Genomic DNA, 19,418 nt, shown 5'->3' on the forward strand with positions numbered 1-19,418 from the left:
AGTGAAATTAACTTTGTCTTCCATTTTTTCTGTCATATAATAAATGCTGCTTCCCCAGGCAATGGAATATTTGTGGCTAACCAGACATATGAGGTGGAGTTCTAGAAGAATGAAGGATAAACATAGCAATAGTAATTAAGTTGCTTACCCCTTTTGAAGGTTTACTCTGTTCTAGGCACTATGCTAAGCATTTCACATGGAGTCTCATTTTGTCCTTTCATCAGTCTTTTAAAAGCAGGTATTATTATTATTATTGCCAGCTTACATTTGAGAAAAATGAGACTCATAAAGTTAAAGAACATGACTGGGGTTGCACATCCAATAAGTAGAAAAGTCTGGAATAACTCAGAAAGTCTGACTTTGGAGCCAGATTCTTAATTGCCATACAATATTGCCTGTACCTATAGTTCAGTTCAGTTCAGTCGCTCAGTCATGTCTGACTCTTTGCGACCCCATGGACTGCACGCCAGGCCTCCCTGTCCATCACCAACTCCCGGAGTTTACTCAAGCTCATGTCCATTGAGTTGGTGATGCCATCCAACCATCTCATCCTCTGTCGTCCCCTTCTCCTCCCACCTTCAGTCTTTCCCAGCATCAGGGTCTTTTCAAATGAGTCAGTTCTTTGCATCAGATTGCCAAAGTACTGGAGTTTCAGCTTCAGCATCAGTCCTTCCAATGAACACCCAGGACTGATCTCCTTTAGGATGGACTGGTTGGATCTTCTTGCTGTCCACGGGACTCTCAAGAGTCTTCTCCAACACCACAGTTCAAAAGCATCAATCCTTCAGCACTCAGCTTTCTTTATAGTCCAACTCTCGCATCCATACATGACTACTAGAAAAACCATAGCTTTAACTAGATGGACCTTTGTTGGCAAAGTAATGTCTCTGCTTTTTAATATGCTGTCTACCTGTAGAGAGGGGCTTAAAAAGAATATATTCTAAGCAGAAACCAGGGGGACAGCTTTTCTGCAATCCATAGCTTGTTCTTAGACTTCAGTAAATCAACTTTTTCTTTTATTAGCATTAGTAACTCACCCTAGTTGTATTATGTGTCCTCAGAGAAAATGTTGATAGGTCGTTGATTGGCATTACTCTGATCTCAGATAAACCTTTTGAACTACGAAGTCATCACTGCATGAAGAAACCCAACTGTCCCAAATTTTGTCTTCTTGGCCTTTCAGCCTTTCTCTAAATGGAGGTTCTATAATGTTGCTTGTGAAATAGTTATTTTCCTTGGAATTTTTTTTGCCTCCCACCCCCTCCCCTTTTGTATGGTTTCTGAGAAGGCGCGCTTATGATCCTAGCTTACCTATTTAACAAATTCAAGCCACATTCATAAACTTTTATTTTATTTGTTCACAAATGATTTTCAGCATTTACTAAATGCCAGGTACTATTGTTAAGGAATGGGAATGGGGTTGTAAATGATACAGACAAAGACTCTGCCCTAAAACAAAAAGAAAAAAGATGAGCTGGGCCTATGCTGTGTAGTGACACTGTAAGGAATAATGTTTGGGTGCCTACTTTTGACTCAGGTGTCAGGGAAAGACTCTCTGAATGTCAAGGAGCCAGACATTGAATTATTGGGGGAAGAGTGTTCCAGGAAGAGGGATCAGCTAGTGCGAGGAGCCTAGAGAAGGCGAGCATGCCTGGACCACAGTGGGCAGGGCATGAGTTGGGTGAAATGCAGTCTGAGCAACAGTAGGGATAAGATACAATAGAGTTTTGTGAACCTGGCCAGCATGCTAGTTCATAAATCCAGGCCTTATTTCCATGTATATAAATGGATATAAAGAAATAAAGCTTTTCATTCTTTTGTTTGAATCACAATCCTTATAGGAATTGGTGGTGAAGACTCTGATTGTAGCAGAACCTCATGTCCTGCATGCATATCGAATGTGCAGACCTGGTCAACCTCCAGGAAGTGAAAGTGTCTGCTTTGAAGTTCTGGGATTTGATATTTTGTTGGATAGAAAACTAAAGCCATGGCTTCTGGAGGTAAGGTGTTTCTTTAAGAAGAAAGAGAAGTGAGTACTATTCTTGTCTATTGAAACAACTGCTTGTTAAATGTGTACTTGGCACAGATATTTCATTCATTGAGCATAAAGAGTCTTGAGTGGAGTATATTGGAGGAAGAGAATGAAAATTCAAGGAATACAACATTTGCTAGAGTGGATCAGTGTGTTTGATCTTATTTTTCCCAAATCAGCATTGGGTGAATTTCTAGGCTAGGCATTGTGCATATATGCCTGGATCTGCTGTTACTGATTTGAGGTCTACTTTCTCTACCGTTTTCTCAGCGTCACAGATCTTCCACTTCATGACTTCAGGATGTTGTGTTTCTTCTGTGTGGGTGCTTGGGCTGCTGGACTGTAGCTCCCTGGCTTCAGTGCCCCTCCCCTTCAAACTCTCCTAGAGAAGAGAGGCTCCAGTTAGCTCATTAATCTTAGTTAACACCTAACACACTGGGTAACATGAATTCTTCAAGACAGTATTATGTGCCTAGGGCTCCCCTCATGTCTAGCCTATCAGCTGTGCCTTTGGGTTGGTTTTCTGCCAGTCCCTGTAGTTAGAGTCATCATTATTTTTCTTCCATTATAAAAGGTCACTTAACATTTAGAAAATACAGAGTAATACAAAGGAAAAATAAAAATGATCTCTGTTTAAGTTTTTTTACCTTTCTTTTTTATTATGTTTTTATTACATATAGAAGAAACCCAAGAAGTCATGTCCTACAGCACCCCAGCCAGTACGCCTGGTTCTGATCTTCAGTCTCTGTTGTCACCGGTCGCATGGCCACAAAACACTGTGTTTAGGAAAATAGCACCTACCTAAACACTTAGTATTTACTAGATTACTTACATTTTAAGGAATATATTGTTATAGAAGATTTCATCATCAACTCCCTTTAACTTTAAGTTGATTACCTCTTTGTTTTTGTTAATGATTTAGAAATTAGAAGTTACATCTGTAATACCAAGATTTTGGAAAGCGAATTGAATGAGTGATAGGTGAAATCAAGACATTCAAAATATATTTTTAGGAAAGAACACTTCCTGTTTGAGGCTCCTGCTTTCATACGTGTGTTTGTTGAATCTACTGTGAACAAATAATGTGTATTATATTGCTAATCAAATACAACTCTGTCAGGTATTCAAATTATACTCCTGGCTTGGATCCTAGAAATAAGATAAATGTGAACAACTTTACATATCCTTTTACTTCCTCCGTTCCTTGAATGTGAAAGCACTTGATTCTGAACAGTGGCCCTTCGTCTTACTTAGTCCTGACATTGTCGTCTTTATTTATACCATTTTCTTATCTTACTTTCCTTTCCTGTTCTTTGTTGTTCAGTTGCTCACTTGTATCCAACTCTTTGTGACCCCGTGGACTGCAGCTTCCCTGCAGGCTTCCCTGCCCCTTACCACCTCTTGGAGTTTGCTCAGATTCATGTCCATTAAGTTGGTGATGCTGTCTAACCATCTCATCCTCTGCTACCCGCTTCTCCTTTTGCCTTCAGTCTTTCTTCCAAGCATCAGGGTCTTTTCCAGTGAGTCAGCTCTTTGCATCAGGTGGCCAAAGTATTGGAGTTTCAACTTCCACATCAGCCCTTCCAATGAATATTCAGTGTTGATTTCCTTTAGATTGACTGGTTTGATCACCTTGCAGTCCAAGGGACTCTCAAGATTTTCTCCAGCATTACAATTTGAAAGTATCAATTCCTGTTCTTACCTGTATTATTTTTTGCCCTATACTTGTCTTTTAGCTTTGATGGGGTGGGAAAGAAGTGAAGGCACGTGCGTGAAATAGAACTGAAAGGATAATAAGAAATAATGATTTTATAGGTATTTTATTCACCTAATTTTAAAAGCATTTGCCTAACTGAAGCTGACTGTTGCTTGGTTAGATCAGAATTGACTGAATGGTTGAATTATGTATTTTTTAAAAGCTCAAGAATACCGTTGCTTGCATTCATATTTCTTTATACTTTATTTTCTCCATAACTTCCTGATCAGTAAATCACTTAAAAAAAAAAACTCCACAATAACTTATTTTAATTTTATATTCATTGTTTCATCATTTTCAAATCAATCATAGCCCTTTAAAAAACACCACAATAATAGGCAGCTGTGAGTACTGAACATGTTGGAACATATCAAAACAGTTGAAAGAACCTGAGATTATAGTAGTGCGAATATATACTGTTAAAAACCTTTTGGCGCCATCAAGTGGAATAAGGCAGAGGATGCCTCTGAGCATGTGATAACTTTTAGTTAACTTCAGTAATTGCAGGCGATGATTCATAGTGACAAATTACAGAGATTTTCAATCATAGAAAACATTTTTAGGGAAAAACATGGAAATTAAGTGGAGTATAAATATATTTCTAATATTTTAAGTATCCTTAATTTGCAAATCATTGCACCAGATGGTGGAGATAAAGGAAAAATAAGAGAATACTTGTCCTGTTTTTGTAGGAGACTCAGTTATGTGTTTTATAATAATAATTACAAGTATAAGTAGGACACAGGAGGCAGCACAAACAATGATTCGTCTCTCTGTGTACATGTGTATTTGTGAGTTCAAAAGAGTCTTTGCAAAAGAGTGAACACCTAGTCAGAGTACTTAAGGCTGTAGAAAGTGGGGAGGGGCCAGGGATCAGGAGAGTTGGGGCTGAGGTTGGGATAAGTTATAGTCCAGAGGGAACAGCACTAATTTAGGAGCCCAGAAACTATTATGGAAACTTTTATCTGTGCATGAAATGATTGAGCTTATCTTGATAATAAAACTGTGATTTGGACAGTTAATAAATATATCAATTTAATTTGCTTTCTATTAATTTTCCTTTTGTGTGCATTTACAAGCTGCTGTACTTTAAGACTCTAACACTTGTAAACTTTGTCTGTTTTACAACCATGTTAGGAAATGAGAACAAAGAACTCATCACATAGTAGAAGTTTGGCTGAATGGAGCCATACTTTCCGGCATTTCTTCTGTCAGCCATTTGTGGTTTTTCTTTTATTTTTTTCCTTTAAATTTCTCATAAAACTTAAAATGCAAAATGTTAATTGAGTTAAGTTTTTTTACCTTTCTATATATTAGTTTATTTAGTATGGAGGTACATTTCTTCACAGACCAATTTCTTTCAAATGATATTAGAGTGAAGAATCTGAAATAGATAAGAGAGAGGATTGTGATTGTATTGTATCAAGACCTCCCTACCATCCTGGTAGAGGGATATGTCTGGCAGAATTCCAGGCTGCAATTTTGAATGAAACACTAAGATATTCTATACAGATAGATAACATTTCAGTGAACCACTTAATCATCAATTCCTAAATGTCTGTTTTACCTTAATAATCCTGTTATATCTAGCAGCAGAACTATCTTTGTTTTATAAATTCTAGAGATGGAATGCCGGAAACTTTTTTTTATATAAAATATATTGCTCTATCTTTTCTCTGCACTTGTAAGAGGAGATGCTTGGAACTTTGAAGTAGTAGACTAATAAACTTCCTTTCTCAAAATCACCTGGAATAAATGCATATTCTTGCAATTACCAAGTTATTCTCTTCTACATCACAAAGATAGAAATAGGTTCATCACCTTTTAAATCAGAAATCAGCAAGGACATAATACAGTAAGGCATATATCTCTATTGAAGAAATTAGTTTGCCGTATCTCTACACAAGGAATACCATGTAGCCATTAAAATGATGGCATACAAGATTTATACGACACACCATTCAGAGAAAACCTTGGTTATAAAGTAAAATATGTAGTATAGAGATATATTTGGAAGGTAAAGTGAATATGATGAATATGTATAGCAAATATCTGAAACACCATTTATCAAATGGTTAACAAAATGCTAGGTGTTGGGATGCATGTGATCTCTCTGTTGTCTGTTGGACTTTTGTTTCTAATTTTTCTGCAGTGATCTTGTGCCACATTTCTGATTAGAAGTATTTATATTCCTGGATGATTTAACTATAATGTGGTATCTCCTTAAGCTGCCAGTTGTAAAATGCATGCTGTCAGTTACCTTGTCTCTTGTGGTGATGGATTTGTATAAGATGACCCTCTTCTATGAGTAACAGCATTCTTGTTTTTTGAGATAGCCTGTGGAATTAGTTGGTGGTCAAGAAGCTAAGCTGTAGTTTTGAATTCAATAGTGTTCTCATCAATTGAGTTAATAGAATAAGTAATTTCCCTAAATATCTGCTATCCCAATTACATTTTCATAACATCAACAACAATAACAACAAAACCCAACAACAGCAAAGAAAAAACAAAAACTCTAGCTCTTGAAGTTGTAGCATATTATAAACTAAATTTCTGGGTGTGTGTGTGTGTGTGTGTATATATATATATATATAGATAGATAGATAGATAGATAGTATATATAATTGCTTGTTATTTTTCTTCTTAATGAAACTTTGGAAATGATGGAGTAAAGTAGAACAGCCACAGATGGCTCATTTATTCCCAAGAATCCTTTAACAGTTAGAAAAGCTTATACAGGTTAGTCTTCAGATACCTTTAATGGTATCCTCCAAGTAATTTCAGTGAAATGAAGTAAAATGAAAACTGATGAATTACTGTCTGACCCAGGTAGAAAGAGAGAACATTTATTTTTTAGGTAGCAATGGATGATCCATCCAGAAGATCTGAAAGCAGTGAAAAGAGGGCACTGATAATTTCAACATGCAAAATACATATGTGAATATAATTATTACTATAATGGTAACATGCATGTTATTTTTTGTTCTGTGTTATTATTCTTATTACTGGTCATCCAAACTTTTTGTCAGGATGAATCACTTTACCTTTCTAAATTTAATACCTGGAATGCATGGGGTGATAATTTGGCAAGAGTGGACTGGGGAGAGAGCAGATAATGCTGACTGAAAAATCCTGAGCTAAGGCAGCAGGGGGAAGGAGCAGTGATGACAGTCAAATCCTTGCAAGTCCTTGACTTAAATTAAGGTGATGGGGAATGGAGGTGTGGCAGTGGTGACTGGACCATTGACTATGTAGAGCTTTGAGATTTATTGGAGTCTTTCTACTGGTTGGGGATCCCACATTAGGGTAAAAAATTTTTACTGAATTGATAGATTCAGTAAATCTGAATTTACTGATAAATTCAATAGATTGATCTGCCAGCATTTGGTTACTCATTGTTTTCTTTGTTAATTTCAGATCAATCGAGCTCCGAGCTTTGGCACTGATCAGAAAATAGACTATGATGTGAAAAAGGGAGTGCTGCTAAATGCACTGAAGCTACTAAATATTAGGTAAATTGTTTCCTCTGTCTTTTGGAATTTTTTCACTATGTTTGGTGTAGAACAGTCATTTGTAAATAGAATTGGCTTATAATTTTAGTATTTTATATTTTGAGTTTCTTGATTCTGTTCTTCAAACCCATTTAATTTCCTTCTTTTTAAATATCTTTTCCTCTCTTCCTGAACTCTGTTTCCCCTTCCTCCTGTATGATTTGAACCTATAATAAATATGCTTAAATTTCATTATTGGTATAATTATTTAATACAGAGTATGAGGTGGAATTGGAGCATACCTTAGGAAACCTTCTAGATTGTTTCCTTACATCACAAGAAGAAACTAAAGCATAAAGGTCACTCAGAAAGTAAAGAAAACTAAAAAATGCATTTCCTACCTTTCTATCCAGAGGTCTTCCCAGTATTTCAGGCTGCCAGGGTAAATGGAAAAGAGAAGCAGTTAAGTGAGCTTAACTTTTCCCATTGAAAAGAATAGACAAGATTTCCTTCTTTTTAAAGGCTGAATAATATTCCATCACACCACATTTTTTTATCCATTCATCCACTGATGAACATAGGTTGCTTCCTTGTCTTGGCTGTTGTGAATAATGCTGCAATGAACATGGCAGTGTGAGTATCACTCTAAATCCTGATTTAAACTTCTTTGGATATATTCCCCAAATTGGGATTGCTGGATCAATGGAATATTATTAGACTGGCTGCCATTTACATGATCATGAATATCAAATATTTGAAATGTTACTATGTGGGAAGCTGTTAGCTTATTATGAGAGAAACTTGTTAGAAGTTTAACTGAATTGTTTAATGAAATAGTGAGCTGTCTGCTAGTATAAGTGTTCAAATAACTTCTAGGACATCTTTTCGGTCACTTAAACTCAGGAATTTTGTGATCTCAATTGATTCTAATTGTTATTTCAAGAACTCTGTAAGAGCTGTGGGATGCCTCCAAGCAATTTATTTACTTGAAATATTTTCAAACATTTAGTAAATGCCTGATTGAGAAGTAGACTTATATGGAAGGCATTATTAAAAAGAGATTGAGATATAACTTGTTCAGAAATTTTCATATGAGCCTTTCTTTTTGTGATCAGAGAATGATTTGCCTAAATTCTACTAATATTTCAGTTATTCTAAAGGAAATGAATAGGAAGGAAAGAGATATAGAATGGGAAATTTTTCACTTATACAAGTGTATCAGGTATTTTAGATTATTTAAGCAATATGTCTATACATTTTTTGGCATACTTATTGTTTAAGTAGTCCTGTCAAATGTATGACTTAATTTCTTAGTTTCCTCTTCAAGTTTAAGGACTTCTTATTTCTCTCCTGGTCTGTTTTATTGATTCCCTTCCTTCAGCACTGGCTTTCACACCATCTTGTGGTTTCTGCTCTGTTGCTCTCCAAGTCATTTAACAAGGGTTTATTGAGTGCCTACTGCCAAAAGAGTAGGCGCTGGGGGTTCACAATCCCCATGACTCCTAGGTTTCTGGCCTGGATGAGTTGTTTGACAGTATGTCTTTTATTTAGATAAGGGTTTTAGGCAAGAAACAGAAGTAATGGGGGAAGTAGAAATTAAGAGATAATTCAGTTTTAAACATGCTGATTTTGAAGTGCTTTGAGACACTCAGGCGGAATTGTCAAGTGGGAGATTTGATATACAAGTTCCCAGGAGATGAGACCTCCATGTGACTGACATACATGTATGGATTGCCGTTGAATCCAGTGGATGAGAACATAGAGTGTATATATTGAGAAGTAGAGAGGGGCAAGGGCAGAGCCTGAGGGATGCCAACATTTAAAGAGACACATGTAAATGTTACTGTTCTGCTCAGATTGTTTCCACGTTATCAGAAAGTTTAAACATTGCCTACAAGTCATTTTTGATCTTTAGACATAGACTCTTTATAATCTAGCCCTTGCATCTCTTGCCAACCTGATCACCTTTGGTTCTTCTCTTTTCCTTGCCTTGGACTTAATTTTTTTAAAGAACTCATACGATGCTGTTTCGCATGTCCATAGTTTTGTATGTATTCGCATTTAAATTTTCTTTAGTTTTGTCCCTCTGGTTAATGTTGACTCATTTTTAAAAAACTGTGGTAAGATATACTTGAAACTTACTACTGTAACCAGTCTTTAAGTGTGCAGTTCAGTGGCAATAAGTGCATTCACATTATAATGCAATAATTACCTCCATCCTTCTCCAGAACTTTTTCATTGCGTGAAACTGAAATTCTGTACCTATTAGACAACTCCTGTTTTTCCCTCCCACCAGCCCCTGGTAAACACCTGTTCTGCTTTCTGTCTCTATGAGTTTGATTAGGTACTTCATATAAGTAGAATCATGCAATATTTGCTGTTTTGTATCTGCCTTGTTTAGGTTAGCATGATGTATTCAAGTGTTAGTCTCTCAGTCATGTCTGACTCTTTGCAACCCCATGGACTGTAGCCCGCCAGGCTCCTCTGTCCATGGAATTTTCCAGTCAGGAATACTGGAATGGGTTGCCATTTACTTCTCCAGGGGATCTTCCTGACCCAGGGATCGAACCCAGGTCTCCTGCACTACAGACAGACTCTCTACCATTAGAGCCTCCAGGGAAAGTACAATGTATTCAAGACTCATCCATATTGTAGCATGTAGTCAGAATTTCCTTCCCTGTTAAGGCCCATTGCGTGTATATGCCACATTTTGGTTAACTCATTCTTGAATACCTAGCACAAACCTGACCTTCTGTTTGAAGCCTTTGCTGTAGCAAAGTGGTTTACTTCCTCGCTTTTGCCATCACCCCTACTATTATCACTTTTTAAGTGGCATCCACTGTAATCTGTGTATTTATTCACGTGGTATTCCCCTCTCCCCCTTTAGACCATTGCAGCTTAAGGGCAATGTCTCTATTCATCTTTGTATTTCCAAGGCCATATCTAGAACTAGTGTATGGTGAGTACTAAATAAAATGATGACAAGGATGGGGAAGGACATTTCTTTCAAAGGTGACTCCTTGTTGTAAGATTAGGAAGTGAGGCAAGCACAGCATGTTCATAGAACTTCGAGAGTTTCCATATTACAAGAGCTTGTATATGTGAGGCCAGCTGAGTAGAAAGAGAAAACCCTTGGATGGAATCACAGGATAATGAGTAGTGGAAAGAACTCAAGAAAGTGTAAACAAAACTCCTTAGGTCAGTGTATGGATATAGCTGAGCAGAAAAACACTGATTAAAATGCTGCATGAATGGAGATCCTTTGGTCTCTGGTTAAATTTTGTTCTGGACTAAGAGTCATTAGTGCTTATTTGTACTGGTTTTTATAGGAATGCAAACATAGTTCTTTACTTGTATGTTCTTGAGCTGTGTGTGTGTTAGTGTCCTTGTCTGTGAGTGAAGTGTTTGCTGTGTAGAGGTGCATATATCTCTGCCTTCATTTCTTCCACAGCATTCTCATCATGGTATTCTCAGTCCTTTTTTTGTTCTCCCTTCCTCTATTCTGTCATTTCATTTTTTCTTTCTCTTACCTTTTTTCCTTTCCAATTGTTTAGTGTTTGTTCTTTCCTCTTCGTTTTATTTCTATTCCCCCTTTCTCTCCCGTCTTTCCTTTAAATTGTATGGTATGTAGAAATGATTTGTCCTAGGTAAAATAGAATAAAATAAAAGTTAAGAGCTACCTAAATCACATTTTCCGTTTCCCTAAAAAAAGGAAATTCAGCCAAATTTCATATTTATCACTGGAAAAATTATATTCTTAACCATCCAGTTATTAAAATTACAAATCTTGTTGCCATCTCAAGTTCAACCCTTTTTGTTACTTTTCACATTTAATTAATAATAGTGATTAATCACCAAAGCAAATTTGGAAAATTCATCTGGGGCCACAGGAGGGGAAAAGGTCAGTTTTCATCCCAATTCCAGGCAAAGAAAGGCAAAGAATATTCAAACTGCTGTACAAATGTGCTCATTTCACATGCTAGCAAGGTAATGCTCAAAATCATTCAAGCTAGGCTTCAACAGTATGTGAACCAAAAATATACAAGCTGGATTTAGAAAAGTCAGAGGAACCAGAGATCAAATTGCCATCATCTGTTCAGTTGAGTGCAGTCACTCAGTCGTGTCCGACTCTTTGCAACCCCATGAACAGCAGCGCTCCAGGCCTCCCTGTCCGTCACCAACTCCCGGAGTTCACCTAAACCCATGTCCATTGAGTCGGTGATGCCATCCAACCATCTCATCCTCTGTCGCCCCCTTCTCCTCCTGCCCTCAATCTTTCCCAGCATCAGGGTCTTTTCAAATGAGTCAGCTCTTCCCATCAGGTAGCCAAAGTATTGGAGTTTCAGCTTCAACATCAGTCCTTCCAATGAACACCCAGGACTGATCTCCTTTAGGATGGACTGGTTGGATCTCCTTGCAGTCCAAGGGACTCTCAAGAGTCTTCTCCAACACCACAGTTCAAAAGCATCAATTCTTCAGTGCTCAGCTTTCTTTATAGTCCAACTCTCACACCCATACATGACCACTGGAAAAACCATAGCCTTGACTAGATGGACCTTTGTTGACAAAGTAATGTCTCTGCTTTTTAATATGCTGTCTAGGTTGGTCATAACTTTCCTTTCAAGGAGTAAGCGTCTTTTAATTTCATGGCTGTAATCACCATCTGCAGTAATTTTGGAACCCAAAAAAATAAAGTCAGCTACTGTTTCCACTGTTTCCCCATCTATTTGCCATGAAGTGATGGGACCGGATGACATGATCTTAGTTGGATCATAGAAAAAGCAAGAAAATTCCAGAAAAAATCTACTTCGGCTACATTGACTACACTATAAAGGCTTTGATTGTGTGGATCACAACACATTGTGGAAAATTCTTAAAGATATGGGGATACCAGACCATCTGACCTGTCTCCTGAGAAATCTATATGCAGGTCAAGAAGCAGCAGTTAGAACCGAACATGGAAAAACATACTGGTTCCAAACTGGGAAAGGAGTACGTCCAGGCTGTACATTGTCACCCTGTATTTAATGTCTATGCAGAGTGCATTATGGAAAATGCTGGGCTGGATGAAGCACAAGCTGGAATCAAGATTACTGGGAGAAATATCAGCAACCTCGTATATGCAGATGATACCACTCTAATGGCAGAAAGAGAAGAGGAACTAAAGAGCCTTTTGATGAAGGTGAAAGAGGAGAGGGAAAAAGCTGGTTTAAAACTCAACATTCAGAAAAACTAAGATCTTGGTATCTTGCCCCATCACTTCTTGGCAAATACATGGGGTAAAAGTGGAACCAGTGACAGATTTTATTTTCTTGGACTCTAAAATAACTATGGATGGTGACTACAGCCACAAAATTAAAAGATGCTTGCTCCTTGGAAGAAAAGCTATGGCAGTCCTAGACAGCATATTAAAAAGCAGAGATATTACTTTGCTGACAAAGGTCTATATAAGGCCTTTGACAAGTGTCAAAGTTATGATTTTTCCATTAATCATGTATGGATGTGAGAGTTGGACCAGAAAAATGGCTGAGTGCTGAAGAACTGATGCTTTTGAATTGTGGTGCTGGAGAACTCTTGAGTCTCTTGGACAGCAAAATGATGAAAGCAGTCAATCCTAAAGGAAATCAACCCTGAATATTCATTGGAAGGGCTGATGTTGAAGCTGAAGCCCCAATACTTTGGCCACCTGATGTGAAGAGGTGACAGTGGAAAAGACCCTGATGCTGGGAAGGATCGAGGGCAGGAGGAGAAGGGGAGACAGAGGATGAGGTAGTTGGATGGCATCGCCAACTGAATGAACATTAGTTGAGCAAACTGCAGGAGATAGAGAAGGACAGGGAAGCCTGGTGTGCTGCGATCCATGGTGTCGCAAAGAGTCTGACACAACTGAGCAGATGATCATGCTTGCAGTGTCATTCCAAGTTAATCTTTATATCTTTATAAGAACTTTAGAAGAGAAGTGCTATTGTTAACATTTGATAGATGGAAAAACAGACCCAGTAATTAATTGACCTAAGATTTCATAGCTACTCAGTTGCTATACTATCACCATTTTCTCTTGTTCCTTCAAAACTTCTGTTTGTTGGATGGAAATCCATATTTGATGAATGAGTAGATAAATATATGTGTGAATATATAAATGTAATAAACATTGATTCCTATTCCCACTGTATCTCCTCTTCTGCTAATTCTCCTTACAGGGATAAGATCAGAGCTTATTTGAATTCTGGAATGTGGTCTTATGTTCTATATTTTAGGACCAGTGATAAAAGGAAAAACTTGGCTAAACAAAAAGCTGAAGCTCAAAGGAGGCTTTATGGTCAGAATTCAATAAAAAGACCCTTACCAGGTTCCTCAGATTGGGAACAACAGAGACATCAGTTGGAGAAGCGGAAAGAAGAGCTGGTATGAAAATTTTAACAATGTACCTACGGTTTGAATTACATAATTCACTTGTCAGGTTTTATTTGTAAAATGTCTTCATTTCTAGAAGGAGAGACTCGCTCAGGTACGGAAGCAGATCTCGAAAGAAGAACACGAAAATCGACACATGGGGAATTACAGGTAAACGTGCTTTTGTTTTTTTATAGATTGAAAAAGTGAAGTGTCAAAACAGCAGTGTCTATATTTTTTAACTTTTAGGCTTATTTTAAGCCGTGTTTATTTCGTGCTGAGAAAGTGCTTTTTGTTCAATTTACTTCCAGCAAGGAAAGATAGTCAGCAAGTAGATGGTTCAGACTTGGTGAGAGCTCCTGCTTGCCATCCTCAAGGGTGGTTGTGTAAAGTCTTTTAAGCCTGATGTTATCCTGTTATATTATTTTATTATCATATAATATTTTGAGAAAGTCAGGTCTCTTAGTATTCCTTTCTGTCAGTTCAAAGTTGTTTTTACACTTTGCTGTAAATTCAAATGTATCAGGAAGGAGGCAAATAGTGAAACTGTCTGGGGGAGCCAGTATGAGACAGTGGAAAGGGACGTGGACTGTGTGGAACTGGACCCCCTCCACAGTGTCACATCTGACAGGAGAAGACAGGGGCCACTCTGAGCTCTGTGTTCCTGGAAAGACTGCCCCTCTTCCCAAGATTTGATAATGACTCAGCAGAATTAGGAGAATTTGACATCACTGAACTTCCTGCCCTCCCAGTAAGGTGTTCTTTCCAGCCTTAATACCATCAGCAGTAGTGATGAAAACACATTGCTCTCAACCTAATTATCTACCTAATTTTCTCCAGCAGAGAGAAAATTCTGCCACCCCTCAAAAAATCATTAGGCTTAATCCCTACATTTTTGTATACATCAATAATCACACTAAGTCTAAAACTTTCCAAATCTCATCACTTAAACTATCTCTGACAAAGCTCTTCAGTATTTCTCTATGTCCCATTGCAATTCTTCTTAAACCACCTCCCCTCAACCAGATCTTTATACTATGCTTTCTGGAACTCATCACTTAATGATAATTCTCTAGATAAACTTCAGTTTGTATGGGTAACATAAAAATTTATGGATTTCTAGTACTGTATTCATCTTTATTTCTAGCACCTAGGAAAGGGACTGATGCAGAGTCATGGATTATCTTTGTTGTTTACCTTACGTCTTGCACTATAATAGCTTTTTTAAAAAGCTGGTTTATCTGATTTTATTGTAGGCGAATTTATCCTCCTGAAGATAAAACACTACTTGAAAAGTATGAGAATTTGTTGGCTGTTGCCTTTCAGACCTTCCTTTCAGGAAGAGCGGCTTCATTCCAGCGAGAGCTGAATAATCCTTTGAAAAGGATGAAGGTAAAAGAATGAATGTTTATAAAGAAAAAAAAAAGAATGAAGCCAAACAATATGTCTTTAAAAACAACCCATCTTAGTTCCACATGTAAAACCATTTCACTTTTAAGATGCACTTTTCTTCCATTTTAACAGTTGGTAGGGCTTCATAACCAGGCAAATGATTTCATAAATAAGTTGTCTTAACAGGACAAATTACGAGGTAGAGAATGTTGATGTTATTTTGTAATCTGTTGTAATAAATGTTTTATTATAGAGTTGTGTATACATAACTGAATAAAAAATAGATTGAAATAACCTAGTAGTTTGTGATGTTCTCATTATTTGGATTATAACTAGTACTATACAATATTTTTTCCTGATGCTGATTAGACATGGCATATGAGAAATAATTGAAACACACACATACACATGCAGAATAACCTGTATACCTTATTAAAAGGTCTATTAGTTATCTATTACAATATAATAAGCCATTTCATTTATTTGCTCATTATTCTGCAATCTTGCCTGGGCTCAGTTGAGTGATTCTTCTGCTGAGCTAGCTTGTAGTGAATCATATATTTGCATTTATTGGAAAGCTCATCTGGGGATGGAAATCCAAGGTGGCTACACTCATATGTCTGGTGCCTCTGTTGGGAGAGATGGAACATCTGGAGAGCAGGCTGGGTGTCTCTTTCTCTTTACATGACCTTGTAAGGAGGGTTATCAGAACTCAATAGGAGCTGAAGTTTCTAAAAAGGAGCATTTCAAGAGGACAAGCCCAGCATGCAGAGGCTAATCAAGCCCCTGCTAGCGTCGTGCTTACTAAAGTCCCACTGGACAAATAAGATTTCTTTTTTTGCTGTCTAAAGAGTCAGTGGTCTTTAATAGTTTTTTAAGTATTCATATTTACTCATACTTACATTTTCTTGTGTTCTCAATTCCAGCATGCAGACCTATTATAGTTGTTTATATTTTATATTGCTGGAAATCTCCCTAGTATGATACCTCCATATCTTGGCTACCCTGTTATACTGATTTAAAAATCGTGGTAAAGTTTATTGTAAATAGATTTTTCTATAGTCTTTGCACTCAAATTCTGCAGTAGAAGGTTATAAAGCCATTTTCAAGCGGAATAGGCCAAAGGGACAGAAGCAGAAGGGATATTGTACACTGTAATGCTCTTTTCCTTCCAATTTCCCTCTTTTGACATATGCAATTATTTCCACTGTTAGAATTATGTTCTGTAGTTTTTTTGTTTTTCTTGACCCAGATAGTGAGAGACCTTTGTTAATTTTCCTTCACCTGTTCTGTAATGTTATTTCTGTCTCCCGTGAATACAGTCTTTGTTCCATCTTCCCATCACTCTGTACTAAGAAATACTAAGCATTTTGGACCCAGACAGACCTGTGTTCAAATTCCAGCTCCCCTATGTTTCAATTTGTAAACTTAGACTAAACTGTTTCTTCGATTGGATCACTAATAAAATAGTAGTATTAAAAGTATATTTGACAGGTTGTGAAAATAAAATTGAGGTTAATTAAAATAGTTTGTTTAAAGTACTTTCAGTTCAGTTCAGTTCAGTCGCTCTGTCGTGTCTGACTCTTTGTGACCCCATGGACTGCAGCACGCCAGGCTTCCCTGTCCATCACCAACTCCCCGAGCTTGCTCAAACTCATGTCCATTGAGTTAGTGATGTCATCCAACCATCTTATCCTCTGCCATCCTCTTCTTCTCCTGCTGTCAATCTTTCCCAGAATCAGGGTCTTTTCCGATGAGTCAATTCTTCTCATCAGGTGGTCAAAGTATTGGAGTTTCAGCTTCAGCATCAGTCCTTCCAATGAATACATTTCAAAATTTAGTTTAAATGTCAACACTTTGCCTACCCCATTCCATTGGTCTGTGAGCCTATTCTTATACAATCTTCGCATAGTTTTCATTACTGTTGTTTCATAGTGTCAAAACTAGGGAGAGTGAGTCCTCAAATTTCTTCCTTTCTTTTAAACTCTTAGCTTTTCTAGTCCTTTTATTCTTTCATAAATTTTAGAATCAGTTTTATTCTAAATCTTGATTAATTTTTTAATTACAAAAAACGCTGCTGGTATTTTAATCGGGATTGAGGAATTTATAAAACAATCTCTAGGGAATTAACAATACTGAGTCTTATGATCAATTAATATGGCATATCTCTCCATCTACTTGGATCTTTAATTGGATCTTTCTCTATGTTGATAGTTTTCCATTTATATTTCTTATGCATAGTTCATTAAATTTATTCTTAAGTATTTAATTCTTAATTTTTTGCTATTGTCGCTGATAATATTGTTTGTAAATTTTTTTGTTTTTGATTTGTTGCCAGGTTGTAAACATCTGGTTATTTTTGTATATTTCCTTTTATATCTAGCATTTTTATGTATTGTATTTTTACTAACTGCATTTCAAATTATATTCTGACTTTTATTTTCATTACTTAGAAGTTTGTTGCTTAATTTCCATATGTTTAAAAAGTTCTAGTTTTATTTGTGGTAAGAATTTCTTGTTTAGTTCATTGATGTTAGAAAACATATTCTGATTTTAGTCTTGTAAAATAAATTGAGACTTGCTTTAACTTAATGTGGTAACTATTTTAATAAATTTCCAAATTTACTTGAGAATAACATGTATGCTACAGGTGATGGTTATAGAGTTTTATATATGTCTTTTAAGTAAATTTGGCTATTACTGTTGTTCAAATATTCTATAACCTTTCGTATTATTTTGTCCTGCTTGTTCTAGCAATTACTGAGAGATTTGTTAAACATTCCAACTGTGATTGTGGATTTAGTTCTGTCAGTTTTGATTTCATATCCTTTGAAGTTACAAAGGTGTCTTTTTAATGAATTCATATATTCTATTTTACCATTATGAAATGTAAATCTCTTGGGTATTGCTTCTTGTCTTAAGATTTACTTTGTGTGATTAATGCAGTCATACTAGTTTCTTTCTTATGATTACTATTTCAATTACATATCTTTTCCATCCATTTATTTTCATACTTTTTTAATCTTTTATTATACTATTTTATCTTTTATCTTTTTCTATCAATTATTTTTATTATGCTATTTTATCTTTTGTTATATTTATATTTGAAGCATAATATGATTTTTTTAAATTAATTTAGTTTTTATTGAAGGATAATTGCTTTACAGAATTTTGCTGTTTTCTGTCAAACCTCAACATGAATCAGGCATAGGTATCATAATATGATTTTTTCTCAAAAGAAATTACAGTATGCATCCTTTAATCATAATAATCTACCCCGATATTTTACCACTTCATAGACTATATAAGGACCATATCAGTTTAGCTTCATTTAATGTCTCCTTCCATAGTTTGTGCTGTTATCATATACTTTACTTTTACATAAGTTTCAAACCTCAAAATGTATTATTGTTACTATTATCTAAGCATTCAATGATTTTAAATTGTTTCCTGTTTACATGTTTACTTACCTTTTGTGTTCTTCATTCTATTGTGCATATTCATGCTTTTGACAAGGTTTGTCTTCCTTCAGTTTGAAGAAGTCTATTGTTTCATGTTCCTTGTAGCATGAGTGTAGTGGTGATGAGTCTTTTGCTTGTTTTTTTTGTTGTTGTTTGTTTGTTTGTTTTTCTTGGTTTTGGTTTTTGTCTGCATTTGTCTTTTATTTATGCCTTTACTTAAAATTGTAGTTTAACTGAGTATAGAATTCTATATTGGCACTTCTTTTTTTAAATACCAGCACATCTGAATGTAATATGATTTTTTTTTTCTCCTGGCAGCCTTTTTCTTTATTTTCAGAATTTTGACCTTGATGTGTCTGTGGTTTTTTGTTTTTTGTTTTTTTTAATATTCACCCTGCTCATAATTTTCTTGACCTCTTGAAGCTGTGGATTCATCTATCTCATTGGTTTCAGAAACCTGTCTTTTGCTTTTCCTTCAGATTTTTTCTGTGTTATTCTGTATATTGTCTCTTTATGGGACTCTCATTACACATATTAGGTCATTGGACAGCATCTCAGATACAGTTGGCCTTCTGTATTCACAGATTCTCCATCTGTGAATTCAACCAACTGTAGGTTAAAATATTTGGAAAAAAATTCAGGAAGTTTCAGAAAGCAAAGCTTGAATTTGGCATGCTCCAGCAACTCCTTTCGTAGCATTATATTTGTAACTATTTATATGGCATTTACTTTGTATTATGTATTATAAGTAATCTAAAGCTGATTTAAAATATATAGGAGGATTTGTGTAGGTCATATGCAAATATTGCACCATGTTGTATGAGGAACTTGAGCATCTACAGATTTTGATATCTGCAGGAGGTTCTGGAACCAACCCCCGTGGATACTAACGG

The 19,418-nt window shown here is 36.2% G+C and overlaps 1 protein-coding gene across 4 annotated transcripts in view; it reads left to right on the top strand.

Annotated features, from left to right (window-relative positions):
• TTLL7 (tubulin tyrosine ligase like 7) overlaps positions 1-19,418 on the top strand; it is a 157,881-nt gene that overhangs the window by 81,553 nt on the left and 56,910 nt on the right. For all 4 annotated transcript variants that reach the window (XM_043876256.1, XM_043876258.1, XM_043876254.1 and 1 more), the window contains exons 9-13: positions 1,842-2,000; positions 7,206-7,300; positions 13,537-13,684; positions 13,770-13,843; positions 14,929-15,064. In XM_043876256.1, coding sequence (XP_043732191.1) covers positions 1,842-2,000; positions 7,206-7,300; positions 13,537-13,684; positions 13,770-13,843; positions 14,929-15,064 — 612 coding nt within the window. The remainder of the gene's footprint in view (positions 1-1,841; positions 2,001-7,205; positions 7,301-13,536; positions 13,685-13,769; positions 13,844-14,928; positions 15,065-19,418) is intronic.

The sequence above is a fragment of the Cervus elaphus genome, chromosome 20 (assembly GCF_910594005.1).
Source record: "Cervus elaphus chromosome 20, mCerEla1.1, whole genome shotgun sequence".
In the NCBI taxonomy this organism is placed as follows: domain Eukaryota; kingdom Metazoa; phylum Chordata; class Mammalia; order Artiodactyla; family Cervidae; genus Cervus; species Cervus elaphus.